The sequence below is a fragment of the Hemitrygon akajei genome, chromosome 16, assembly GCF_048418815.1.
Source record: "Hemitrygon akajei chromosome 16, sHemAka1.3, whole genome shotgun sequence".
NCBI classification, from domain to species: domain Eukaryota; kingdom Metazoa; phylum Chordata; class Chondrichthyes; order Myliobatiformes; family Dasyatidae; genus Hemitrygon; species Hemitrygon akajei.
The window spans coordinates 68,294,385-68,308,631 of record NC_133139.1 but is presented as its reverse complement, the minus strand read 5'-3'; the positions used below and the strand labels follow the sequence as shown (position 1 = coordinate 68,308,631).

The window sequence follows — 14,247 nt, the reverse complement described above, 5'->3', positions numbered from 1 at the left end:
TGGTTGACAGATTAAGATATTTGGATAATAAGAGATATGGGGATAGTGCTGGAAAACGTCTGTAAAGCAGGTATGACTAACGCCTTACTCTTACGGGTCAGCACAACATTGTGGGCCAAAGGGCCTGTACTGAGCTGTATTGTTCTAATCTGCTTGCATGCATAACAGCAAGTGCTTTACAAGAAACTGCAGAGAGTTGAGGACACTGCTCAGCACATCACAAAAACCGGACTTCCCTCTGTGAACTCTTGTCTATACTCACTGCCTCAAGTAAAGCAGCCAGCATGATCAAATACCCCACCCACACAGGACATTCCCTCTTCTCCTCTCTGCCATTCAGCAAAACCCTGAAAGCACATACCATCTGGATCATGGACAGCTTCAATCCTGCCATTATGAGACTCTTGACCTCACAATCTACCTAGTTATGATTCTGCACTTTATTGCTTACCTGCTCTGCATTTTCCCAGTAGCTTTTACACTCAATTCTGCATTGTTATTGCTTTATAGTCCGCGAGTGATTGGTTCTGGCACTTCCTGGGTGGATACCAAAACCTGCGGATGCTCAACTCCCTTATATAAAATAGCATAGTATTTGCATATAACCTATGCACATCCTCCCATATACTTTAAATCATCTCTAGATTACTTATAATACCTAATACAATGTAAATGCTATGTAAATAGTAGTTATACTGTAATGTTTATGGAATATTGACAAGAAAAAAAACTGTACATGTTCCTCTCGCTCACAACACAAGCAGCAAATGAGACACGAGGTGAACAATGATCAAACAAGTAAAGCTTTTAATCATCTCTAGATTACAGAACTTATAACACCTAATACAATGGAAATGCTATGTAAATAGGTGATACACTGTCTTGCTTAGGGAATATTGACAAGAAAAAAACTGTACGTTCCACTTGCTCACAAGCAGCGAATGAATGCGACGCGAGGTGAACAATGATCAAACAACCAGTAAAACATGCAATACCTGTACAGTAGTTGTTACTCTGTCTTGTTTAGGGGATAAGGATGCTTTGGAGGAGGCTCAATAATTCTGAAGTCAGGAACTATGGAGGCTGAGGGCTGAGGATCTTCAAGCATTGAACGTCGAGACTTCAGAATTGCAGATGCTTTAGTTAGAAACATTGTTATAGGAAGCTGTTTCTTCTTTTTCTTTGCATCATCAAATAGCCAGCCAGCCATCCCTTACTAGCCTTAAACTCTTTTCTCTCCCTCTCATCAACCCAGTCACAGTAGTCCTCATAGAGACTAAGAGCTTTCTCACATATAATTTGGCCATCGACAGGGATATGCTTCTATGACATGTCCTTTAGCCACACATTCGGCGAGATATAGCACTTAGCTATATCTCCCTCTTAGCTTTCGAGGAATTGTTTTGACCACATAATTGCTCTTTAGGACCCATTTTTTCACAGGAACAAAGTAGCGAACGAACGAGACGCGAGGTGAACAATGCTCGAACAACAAGTGCTGGAAGAGAACTTCTGGGTTTTCTCAATTCGCGGATGGTTGAATTCGCGCATGTGGTACTCATGGATAAGGAGGGCCAACTGTGCCTTATTGTAGCCCAAAGCATTAAGTAATGATTTGATCAGAATGCTAGGCAAGCTTCTGCTGTATCTGTACATGTGACAATAATAAACCAATACAATTTTTAATGTTCTTATCACAGTTGTTTTGGGATCTTGCTGTGTGCATACTGGCACAGCATTTTGTACAATTACACTTCTGCATACACTTAAAGTTTCAAGTACATTACAACTGAATGTGTCAAAGGCAGGAAAGGTGTGTAAATGTACAATTGATTTTTACCCCAACAATGGCACTGAATCTACATTCTTAAGTAAACTGCTTCAAACTAAAAGAGTATACTCTGATGCAAGCACAGACAAAAAAATCTCTAGTTTCAATCATTGCTTCAGAACACAAAAATGTTTGCAGGATTACAATAAAACCATAATTAGATTGAATTTAAAAAATGAACAGTAAAAAGCCTACTTCAGCCTCAGCTCCCAACACTTTCCAGTGTGCAAAGTATATACATAGAACTCCACCTGTGAATTTTCAGAAGCTATCTGATTGAGTATAGTGCCTTCTTTATTAATTCCTTTATCTTAACAAGTGGTCAAAATACTAGTCACTCAACCTTATTCCATCTAATATATTGGACATTCAATATTGTCTCTCCCCAAGCGCTGTCCATTAACTGGTTACACCACCCAGTGCTCCCCCTTCCAGGTCACTAGTCACCCAGCACTGCCCACTCTTAGCCACAGTAGCCACCAACCGTTCCCCTCCTCCTCTTCACCTGCCACCTCAACCCCAAAAGACTCTTGCCTGAGCAGTACCCGCCCCCAGGATAGTTTTGCATAATATTTAGAAACCGGTTAACTGGGATGAGATTGTTCCGCACTTTCTGGTAACTTAATCCCTGGAGACACTATTGGCACCAAAGCAGTAATTGCTGAACCTTACGTTAATTTTCATCTCATCAAAAGTGAGTAGAAGATTACTAGCTCTATTCAGTATTCAGTCTGCATCCATTTCCTTTCAGATGCTGTATACATTCAATATTTGTCATTTCTTTTTTATTGTCCTCTTTTGTCCAAGATAGATGAAGAGCAGCAGTGGTATAACACAATAACCCGAGTTCTTGTTATACATCTGGGGCTGGAGCCTTGTGCCATTATAAAGCTCAGTCTTTAACAATATTTAATTATAAGATTATAAAAATATTTTTGCATATACATTTGTGCTATTCTTTTCTGTCATTAGTAGTAAATGCATTAATCTATAATTTCAGCCAAGTAAAGATGTGGCATGCGCTCCCTTGGATTCAGGTCTACTTGTTGCTTTCTTTCAAGAATGTCCAAATGAATTTGTTGACCACATCAGGTTGGTCTTGTTGGACCCAGTGGCTGGCCCCTGGCACGACCTTCCGTTGGAACACACTGTGTACGTACTGTTCCATGTGGGCAACCAAGCCAAGTTCTAGGAAAGGATCCTTGTCTCCCCAAATTACCAGGGTGGGTGCCAGCACATTGTGGCACTCTGACGAGTAGCTGCTGCAAAAGAAGCAAATACATCCAGTTAGCAATGACCAACTTTGCTCAATTGGTAAGAATGCAAATCTTCCATGTGTATAATCACCTTTAAGTGCAATCGCCAACCAGGAACTGTGACCATTCATTCTGTAAATCTAGACACAGCTTAATCCTTTCCCAAGCTAAGCAGTTCAAAGTTATTATCAAAGTACATCTATGTCACCATAAACAACTCTTAAGATTTTTTAAATTGTGGGCACACTCAATAGGTCCATAGAATAATAACCATTGCAGAATCAATGAACGACCACACCAACTTGGCATTCAACCAGTGTGCAAAAGACAACAAATTGTGCAAATCCAAAAATAAAGAAATAATAATAATAAATAATAAACAATAAGTATCAAGAACATGAGATGAAGAGTATTTGAAAGTGAGTCCATAAGTTGTGGGAACGTTTCAATGATGGGGCAAGTGAAGTTGAGTGAAGTTATCCCCTTTGGTTCAAGAGCTTGATGGTTCCTGAACTTAAGGCTGCAAGTCCTGAAGCTCCAGTACCTTCTTCCTGCTGGCAGCAGTAAGAAGAGAGCATGTCCTGGGTGGTGGGGGTTGGTGGGGGGGGGTTTCCTGACAATGGATGCTGCTTTTCTGCAACAGCATTTCGTGTAGACATGCTCAACAACGGGGAGGCCTTTACCTGACGAAGGGTCTCGGTCCGAAACGTTGACTGCTCATTTCAACGGATGCTGCCCGACCTGCTGAGTTCCTCCAGCCTTTTTGTACATATTGATTTGACCACAGCATCTGCAGTGTACTTTGCCTTTACCTGTGTTGGACTGGGCCGTATCCATTACTTTTTGTAGGATTTTCCATTCAAGGGTATTGCTGTTTCTATACCAGCTGTGATGCAGCCAGTTAATATGCTGTCCACTACACATCAATAGAAGTTTGTCAAAGTTTTAGATTCCGCATGACATCTTTGCAAACTCTAAGGAAGTAGAGATGCTTTCATGATTTCTTCGTAATTACACTAACCTGCTGGGCCCAGGTTAGGTTCTCTCAAACACTAACAGCGAGGAATTTAAAGTTACTGACCCTCTCCACCTCTAATGAGGACTGGTTCATGGACCTTTGGCTTCCTTCTCCTGAAGTCCCTAGTCTTGCTGATATTTAGTGAGAGGTTGTTGTGACACCACTCAGCCAGATTTTCAATCTCCCTCCTATATGCTGATTCATCACCACCTTTCATTCAGACAACAGAGCAAACTTGAATATGGCATTAGAGCTGTGCTTAGCAACATAGTCATAAGTGTAAAGCAAGGGGCTATGCACACAGCCCTGCTGATGGAGACTGTGGAGGAGATGTTGTTGCCAATCTAAACTGACTAGGATGTACAAGTGAGGAAATCGAGGATCCAACTGCACAAGTGTATTGAGGCCAATGACTTGGAGCTTATTGATTAGTTTTGAGGGGATGATGATATTGAACATTGAGCGGTAGTCAATAAAGAGCATCCTGATGTATGCATCTTTGCTGTGCAGATGTTCCACGGTTGAGTGAAAAGCCAATGAAATGGCATCTGCTATGGACCTGTTGCTCTGGTTGGCAAACTGGAGCAGATCCAAATCACTTCTCAGGCAGGAGTTGATATGTTTAATCACTGACCTCTCAAAGCACTTCACCATAGTGGATGTCAGTGCTACTGGACAATAATCATCGAGCAGGTTACCACATTCTCCCAAGGCGCCTGTATAATTGAAGCAGGTGTGCCGAAGTGAGAGGTTAAAGATCTCAGTGAATCCTCCTGCCAGTTCATCAGCACAGGTCAGGTACACAATCTGGGCCAGATGCTTTTCGTGGGTTCACCCTCCTGAAGACTGCTTGCACTTCATCCTAACTCAGACCTTTTTTACGCTTTTATTCTATATAGACAACTGGCTGAAGATTTGAACACCAACTGTTTGAAAATCAACCTCTTGGGCAAAGAGCAAAGACAAGGAAAGAATTAACTCAGACAAGTCTTCCAGGGAATCTGAGAGAATGAAGCCTAACTGTGAAACAACTGAACTAGGTAAATAGAAAACCTAGTGTCTAAACTGACTGCAGGAACTGAAGCAGTTTATAGAAAATCAACTCTCCAATTTCAAAGTGAAATGCCTTTCACCTGCAAGTGAAGTATAGCAAAGGTTGGAGGTGTTGTGGATAGTGTGGAGGGCTGTCAGAGGTTACAGTGAAACATCGATAGGATGCAAAACCGGGCTGAGAAGTAGCAGATGGAATTCAATCCAGATAAGTATGAGGTGCTTTATTTTGGTAGGTCAAATATGATGGCAGAATATTGTATTAATGGTAAGACTCTTGGCAGCATGGAGGATCAGAGGGATCTTGGGGTCCGAGTCCATAGGATGCTCAAAGCTGCTGCGCAGGTTGACTCTGTGGTTAAGAATACATACAGTACATTGGCCTTCATCAATCGTGGAATTGAGTTTAAAAGCCAAGAGGTAATGTTACAGCTATATAGGACCCTGGTCAGAACTCACTTGGAGCACTGTGCTCAGTTCTGGTCACCTCACTACAGGAAAGATGTGGAAAATATAGAAAGGGTGCAGAGGAGCACCATCCTCTGCAGAGCGTATTAAGACGGCCCCGCCAACGGCCATCGGCTACGCGACCCTGAGGACTGGGGGCCTGTTCTTCCCAGCAGAGTCCCGGACCTCACAGCAGCAACGAAGAAGGTCTTCCTGGAACTTCCCGATGTTTCTCCATGCTTCCACGCCCGTTTTCAATCGATTATGATTGCACATGGCACCCCACTTCACAAATAACAGATAATCAGTTCCGGAGTGGCCGCTGCAAGCTGCATCGCGCCACCATCTTGGATTCCTTGAACTAAGACAACTGCAGGATAAGCTCCAACTTTCTGTGCATATTGGACTGGTTTAACTGTAATGGGCCTTTTTTTCTTTTCTCTTTCCACTAACTGTTCAATAAAGCCAAAATTTGCAAATATATTTTTATAATTTTATGTAGTGTACAATCTGTTATTTCTTGCTGACCAATAACTGTGTATGGGCAATATTTACACAGCATTCTCTCAAATCGGGGTTCCTTTAATCGGAACATCCCAACTTTCTTGCTTGGTTGAACCCCAAATTATACCAACCGTAGGCATATATTGTTTATAAAAGGTGGTCTTTTCACCGCTGAGTCCTGTGGCTGATAGCAGAGCTGGCTAACAAGCTAAGTTTGCAGACGAGCCCAGAGGGGGCTACAAGGTGAAAGCACGTTAAGAGTTATACAGCACTGAATGAGGTGAACAGGAGGTCATCAATGGGCTATGCTCCACTGGGAGCTTCGGACCCAAGAAAAAGAAGATGTTAATGTTCTGGACAGGACATTTTCTTATCACCTTTTTGGTTCCAGAAAAGGCAAAGGATCATCTACTGAAATATTACCCCCTACACTACCGAATGACCCCACTACTTTATTCACAGCTCATCTCTTTCCCAGTTGTTATTTTTGTTAAAAAAATGAGAGCAATTTAAGCTGCATTGGAGAAAGTTAGGAACAAAGCATTCATCTTCTACAGCTTATTTCACCATTCTATCATCTGATGGCTGATGTTAGCAAAATTAGCAAAGTAGCCAACCAGAGAAATGTGAGAGAGTGAGAGGGGGAGTGAGGGTAAGAGAGGTGGGAGGGGCAAGGGCGAGAGGTGGGGGGGCAAGGGCAAGAGAGCAAGGCTGCAAGGGTGAAAGAGGGGGCAGGACAGAGAAGTAGAAATGGCGAAAGAGAGAATGTGAGGGTGAGACAGAGAGTGAGTGGGGGTGCAAGGTAGAGAGGGTGTGAGAGAGAGAGAGTGGGAGTGAGTGAGGGGGGTGTCAAGTGAGAGGGAGTGGGAGTGAGAGACAGAGAGCAAAGAGAAGTCAAGACTGAGATGAAAGAGCGAAAAAGAAATGAACGATGGAAAAGAAGAGAAAAAGTAGTTGAGCAAAGAAACATGGAGGAAGTGACCTTATCTACTTGGGTAACAAAAAAGATTATTGTCTTATATTCAATATATAATCAATGAAAATGAACAATAATTCAAACAGCAAGAATATGAACTACAGCAGAACTAAATCACACTGAGGCACATGCGAAGGGGGAAACATTTCGGAATAAAAATTGGTACCGCTTGAAATAAATATAAAAATTACGTAATATAATCATCTTGAAAGCATTGATCTGAACTATCAATGACAAAGACATTGGTGACCAATTGGTAAATAAATGGTTAATCTGATCAATTAAAGGTAAAAAATTAGCCTGAAATAAATCCTTATTTTTTTTGTAATTTTAACCCCTAAGTATATAAAATAGTCGGTAACCAATTTAAAGGGTAAACATCCATAAATTGGAACCTGCATATTTAGAGGAAACAGTTCGCTCTTATTAAGGTTCAGTTTGTAACCCGAAAAATTACTAAACTGAGCCAACGAAGATAAAACTGTGGGAATTGATTCCTCAGGGTTAGAAATATACAATAATAAATCATCTGCATATAATGATAGCTTATGTATCTCATTCCTGCAGGTAATGCCAAGAATATTAGGTGATTCTCAAATAGCAATTGCTAAAGGTTCCAGAGCAATATCAAATAGTAATGGACTAAGAGGACAACCTTGCCTGGTGCCCCGAAATAAGCAAAAAATGGGAGATCTTTGATTATTAGTGTTAACCGAAGCTACTGGGGCATTATATATCAATTTAATCCAAGATATAAATGTCTAAAATTAAATTTCTCAAGTGCAGTAAATAAATATGGCCATTCAACTCTGTCAAATGCTTTTTTAGCATCTAATGAATTGACACATTCTGGAGTACTACATGAAGGAGTGTAAACAATATTCATTAATCTCCTAATGTTAAAAGAGCAATGGTTTTTATTTTTAATAAATCCAGTTTGGTCCACAGATATAATTCAAAGTAATATCTTCTCCAACCTAGTCGCCAACATCTTAGAAAAAATCTTAGAATCTACATTCAACAAAGATATCGGTCGATATGATGCACAATCAGTAGGATCTTATTTCTTTTTTAAAATTAAGGAAATAGAAGTCCTATAAAATGGTTGTGGTAAATTACCTAATCTAATTGCTTCTTTAAAAACTCTACCTAGCCAAGGAGAGAGAATGGAAGAGAAACACTTAAAAAATTCTACTGTATAACCGCCTGGACCTGGTGCTTTACCAGAATTCATTGAAAGAATAACACCTTTTATTTCTTCATCTGTAATGGGAGTTTCTAATATTAAACGTTCATCGGATGATATTTTCGGAAAACTCAATTTTCTTAACAAGTCAGACATGAGATTAGGATCATTGGGAAAATCAGAATTATATAAAGAGGTATAAAAATCTGGAAAAGATTTGTTTATTTCATCATGATTAACTGTCAAATTATCATGTTTACGAATCTTAATGATTTGGCGTTTAACCAAGGCAGTTTTCAACTGATTAGCTAAAAATTTACCCGATTTATCACTGTATATATAAAACTCGCTTCTGGTTTTCATTAACTGATTTTCAATCAAGGATGTAAGTAATAAATTATATTCCATTTGAAGCTTGACTCTCTGTTTATAAAGCTCCTTGCTAGGAGCGATGGAATATTTCTTATCAATTTCTTTGATCTTATCAACCAATAATAATGTTTCATTCTCATACCAACAGAATAGGAAATAACCTGACCGTGGATATATGCCTTAAAAGTGTCCCGAAGTGTCCCGTTGGAGATTCCTTCAGTAAAATTAGTTGAAAAGAAGAAATCAATCTGTTCCTTCTTAAGCTTAACAAAATCCGAGTCTTGAAGCAGATTGGAATTAAATCGCCATTGTCTAATACTAGGAGCTATATCCATTAATTTGATAGAAAGTTTCATTGGAGCATGATCAGAAATGGCAATAATGTCGTAGTTACAGTCAATCACAGATGGGATGAGACGAGAGTCAATAAAAAAGTAATCAATTCTAGAGTAAGAATGATAAACATGTGAAAAAAATGAGAACACTTTTTCCTTGGGGTGTAGAAATCTCCAAATATCCAAAATTCCAGAATCATTCATGAAGAAATTGATAAGAGTAGCCGACTTGTTTGGTAAGGCTTGAGTAGATATGGATCTATCCATCGAGGGATTCAAACAACAATTAAAATCACCACCCATTATCAACATATATTCATTTAGATCAGGGACAGCAGTAAAATAAATTCTTTAAAAATTCGGGATAATCCAATTTGGAGCGTAAACATTAGCCATAACCACTTTTTTATTACAAAGTAACCCAGTAATAAACAAGAATCTGCCATTCGGATCGGAAATAGTATCATGATGAACAAATATAATTGAGGAATCAATAAAAATTGAAACTCCTCTCACTTTAGCATGCGAATTCAAGTGAAACTGTTAACCCTTCCAAAACCTGAAAAAACGCTGATTATCCTGTTTCCTCACGAGTTTCTTGTACAAAAATAATATGAGCATTCAGTCTTTGGAATACTTTAAAAGTCTTCTTCCATTTAATCGGATGGTTTAAACCATTTGTATTCCAAGAGACAAAATTAATAATCTAAGCCTAATTTCATAGAATCAACCCTTTGGTATGTAAAGAGTTAACCATAATGCGAATTCATGATCCCGGAAGAGGAACAAAAGTTCAGGGAGGAGCTGGAGGTGACAACATGTCTTTGTAGTTCTAAGTCAGCCCAAATGAGAAACTAAAAATATAGGCATCTTTTTTTGATAGTGTTGATTCTAAAATTTCTTCTTATATTTGGCAGAAAAAAAATCCAAGGCTAGGCAAAAGATACTTAAAGGCTGGTGGTCTGGCACTGCCGAATTTTAGATTTTATTATTGGGCAATTAATATCCGTTATTTGAAATTTTGGCTATGGGACTTGGATATAACTTCAAGCCCTCATTGGGTAAATCTCAAATGTAAATCGGTACACGGGTTTTCACTGGGTTCTATTTTAGGGACTTCGCTTTCCTTTGCTCTTTCTAAATTGTATAAATAATTAGATATTCCAATAGTTAAATACGTTTTACAAATATGGTTTCAATTTTGGAAATTTTTTGGGTTTAACCAATTTATTTTAGCAAGTCCTATTATATCTAACTTTTTTTTCAATCCCTCTATTATGGACCAAGCCTATTTGACTTGGAAAACTAAAGGTATATTATGATTTTGTGATTTATTTTTGGATAATTGTTTCATGTCATTTGAACAATTATCTAACAAATATAATCTACCTAGAACCCATTTCTTTAGATATTTACAGGTTAGAAACTTCTTAAATACTGCCCTTCCTACTTTCCCGAATCTATACTCTATGGATAGTTTGGAAAAAAATTTAGATTTAAGTCCTTTTCAGAAAGGTGCGATAGCAACTACCTTCAATATAATTATGAAAATTCGTTTAGATGCATCTAATAAAATTAAAAATGATTGGAAAAGGAACTTGCTTTACCTATTGAAAAATGGGAAAAAATTCTTCAATTAGTTAACTCATCCTCTATATGTGCTAAGCATTCGTTGATACAGTTCAAAGTAGTGCACAGGGCCCATATGTCTAAGGATAAATTAGCTCGTTATTATTCTCATATAAGTCCAGTGTGTGACAGATGTCACTCTGAGATAGCCTCTTTAACCATATGTTTTGGTCATGTTCCTCTTTGAAAAAATATTGGGAAGATATCTTTGGCATTATTTCAACTGTTTTGAATATTGATTTACAACCTCATCCTATTACTGCAGCTTTTGGTTTACCAATGATAGAACCACACCACTTAACCTCTTCAGCTCGTCGGATGATTGCATTTCTTACATTAATGGCTAAAAGATCTATTCTGCTGAATTGGGAAGAGATTAGTCCTCCCACCACATTTCATTGGTTCTCTCAAACTATGTTATGTTTAAACTTAGAAAAAAATCGGAAGTGTTATATACGATCCATCCATTAAATTTGAAAAGACTTGGAGGCCTTTTATTCAACACTTTCATATGATGTGATTTGATCTCTTTCCAAACCTGTTCTCTTGTGTTAATATATGCAGGGAGGTTCGGAGTTGATGACACTAATGGTCCTTTCTTTTTTTTTGATGTTACAAACAGCCCATGTTCTTTTCTTAGTTTTTGGTTAGTATTGTTTAGATTAGTTTTTTTTTGGGGGGGGGGTATATATTTTTTTCTTTTTGGATGTTTTTTTAATGTATTCTACATTTGTACTTGAACGTTTTTGGGAGGTTTATTACCTTTGTATTAACTGAATATATAATTATATATGTTAACTATTAACAATGTAATCCCAATAATTGTGTAGCAATATTATGTTATATCTACTATCTTGATATTAATAAAAAGATTGGAAAAGGGAAGGGGGAAGCAATTAAAGTCCAACTATCAATGAATGCCTTACCTGAAAATATTCCTGTAGTAGTTGTAGGGGCCCACCAGTGCTCCAGGCCGAGAAAAACTGTAAACATAGGCCTCCAACTCTTCCTCAGTCAATCTACTACTTTTGTTTTTGATTTCAGATATTTCACTCATATAAGCACCCTTCAGGCTCTAAAAAATGTGATATATTAGTAAGTGTTAAGCAATTTTGAGCAACTGGAGAACAAAAGTACATAATATGAAATTATCAAAATATAGCTGATAAAAGAAATTTTAAACCCTGTCACTGAGACACACAGTAAACGAATCACAAACGAGAAAAAATCTACAGATGCTGGAAATCCAAGCAACACACACAAAATGCTGGAGGAACTCAGCAGACCAGGCAGCATCTATGGAAAAGAGTACAGTCGGCGGTTCGGGCCGAGACCCAGTATATTGTGTGTGTTGCAAGCAGTAAAGCAGTTGACTTGCTTTCCTACCTTGTGCTAAGTTAGCAGGACTCAGCAAAGGTAGCAAGAGGAAAGAGTTCTAAATGAACTCAGTCACCTTGGTCAGCGGGATCACACAAGCAGCCAGATTTGATTTCTGATTGGAGTCTATTGACACTTGCTTGAAAATGATTGCATGTGGAAGAGAAAACATTCTACAGCAGAGCAAGTTACACAGTATCTGTACTCATTCTTTGCAACAGCTTTTCAACCGGTTCTGCTTCTTCCCAACAGCTTTCTGCATAACCCTGCAACTTCCTCTTCCCCACAGCAACTCAGATTTCCTTTTCCTTCTGAATACGATCACTGGATAAAACTGCAAGCCTTTCTTGCAGTTTCACATTTACATACTGGTCTTTAGCAGGCTCTGTGACTCACAGGATTGCCGACTCTGATATTAGGAATGATTTGATAGAACATGTCAAACAGTAAGTAATAAATGCTGACAAAGAAGGAGAATTGTGTACCTTAAAATCATCCATTTGCATGAAAAGTTCTGGAAGTTTTGGTATTTGGAAGAAGAACACATAGCTGGATTTCAGAAGCTGGGATGGGTGTTGCCACATGTAGCCTGAATCAAAGAATGTCAACTTATACTCAAAAACAAAACAGAATTTCACAATACATACTTCTATTTGATGTTAGCTGTGTTGGCTTAGCTAAAACCAAACTGAAAAGACAATGGTTGGGGAATCAAAAACTGGAGCTCATAGCTTTAAGGTAAGCGGGGGAGATTTAATAGGAATCTGGCAGCTTACCTTTTCACCCAGAGAGAGATAAGCAAATGGGAATAAACTGCTGGAGGAAATGGTTGAGGCAGCTACATTACCAACATTTAAAAGACACTTCGATAGGTACTTGGGCAGGAAGGGTTTAGAGCAGGGGTGTCAAACTCATTTTAGGTCACGGGCCGGATTGAGCAAAATGCAGCTTCATGCGGGCCGGATCAGTCGGACGCGTGCGAACACAGCTTTCGTTGCCTCCGTTTTTTCAGCCTGCTCTCATGTGTCTCAGTCTCTGCTATAACTACAAAGTGTTTCACTTTACAAATTCCGTTTCTTATGAAGAAGACTGCCGAGCAAGACTGCCGAATAAACACTTAAAAACCCTGAAAACCTGGTACCTGAATAAACTCAGCATTAGCCATATCATACGCCATAGGCGCTTCGATTACAGGGGCCAGCTTTAATAGTAATTAGATATTATCTCGCGGGCCAAAGATAATTCCACCGCGGGCCGGATTTGGCCCGCGGGCCTTGAGTTTGACATATATGGTTTAGAGGGATGTGGACCAAACGCAGGCTACAGTGGGATTCTCAGTCCTCGTGGCTGCGGGTCCTGTTCCCACGCTGTAAGACTCTGTGACATAAACTTGTACTCCATTTTAAAACCACTCGGAAATATCCCAAAGTGCTTCTGTTCTATATTGTCAATTCAGAACACTGTTGCAAATCTAGCGTTGGTGAATGCTAGCTAAAGGCTGGCCGTTTCCTACTTCAAGTCCTGCTGAGCTCCTGAAGCAGACATAAAGTAGTTTCCACTTAAAGACTGACCCAGGGAAAGAGCCAATCTGCCTGCTCTGTTCCTTGCCGCATAGTTGGCCTTCCTTTAAAGATTCTACCACCAGTGGGCAGAACAGAAAGCAATATGTAAAGGGAGGTGAGAAAAAACAAACCAGGAATCTAATGTTATTCTCAAATCTCCAGCCACTGAGGTTATCACACTTAATGTGGTTTAGAGGGTTTCGACTGCAGCTCTAGTATAAAACATGAATCGTCAAATTGTCTCCATGTGCCATAAATTTCTGTCATCCTATGAACTTGACACTAGGAGATTAAAATAAGAATTGGCATTAGAGAGCTTTCCATTAGGGCTTCAAAAGAGGTTAACTCTCAAAGGCATACACATGAAGTGTAGTCATTATGTAGCACATGTGACAGCTACTTAGCACAGAGAACGATCCTATGGAGAGCAACATGATAATGAACAGGCAACTGATGGCAGGGAGATAAATATCAGCCCTGACATTAGGAAAATAGCTCCTCTTCAGAACAGTGCCACAGAATATTCTACATCCACCCGAGTAAGCCAAGGGGAGTCATGCTTTCATGATACCTAGGATACTTTATATAAGTTTCTATGCCACAGAACAACAACAGACTTCACGGCAAATGTCAGCGATATTAAACCTGATTTTGTCCTCATTCTGGCTGTCCAGCAATACTGGCTTAAATTACCAGCCTCGACA

The 14,247-nt window shown here is 39.2% G+C and overlaps 1 protein-coding gene across 1 annotated transcript in view; it reads right to left on the bottom strand.

The window, feature by feature from the left end:
- Positions 1-790: 790 nt before the first annotated feature.
- LOC140740145 (epoxide hydrolase 4-like) overlaps positions 791-14,247 on the bottom strand; it is a 28,709-nt gene continuing 15,252 nt past the window's right edge. The window contains exons 5-7 of the mRNA XM_073069096.1: positions 12,467-12,570; positions 11,531-11,679; positions 791-3,093 (exon numbers count right to left, since the gene is read on the bottom strand). Of these exons, the coding sequence (XP_072925197.1) occupies positions 2,871-3,093; positions 11,531-11,679; positions 12,467-12,570 (476 nt within the window). The 3' untranslated portion in view covers positions 791-2,870. The remainder of the gene's footprint in view (positions 3,094-11,530; positions 11,680-12,466; positions 12,571-14,247) is intronic.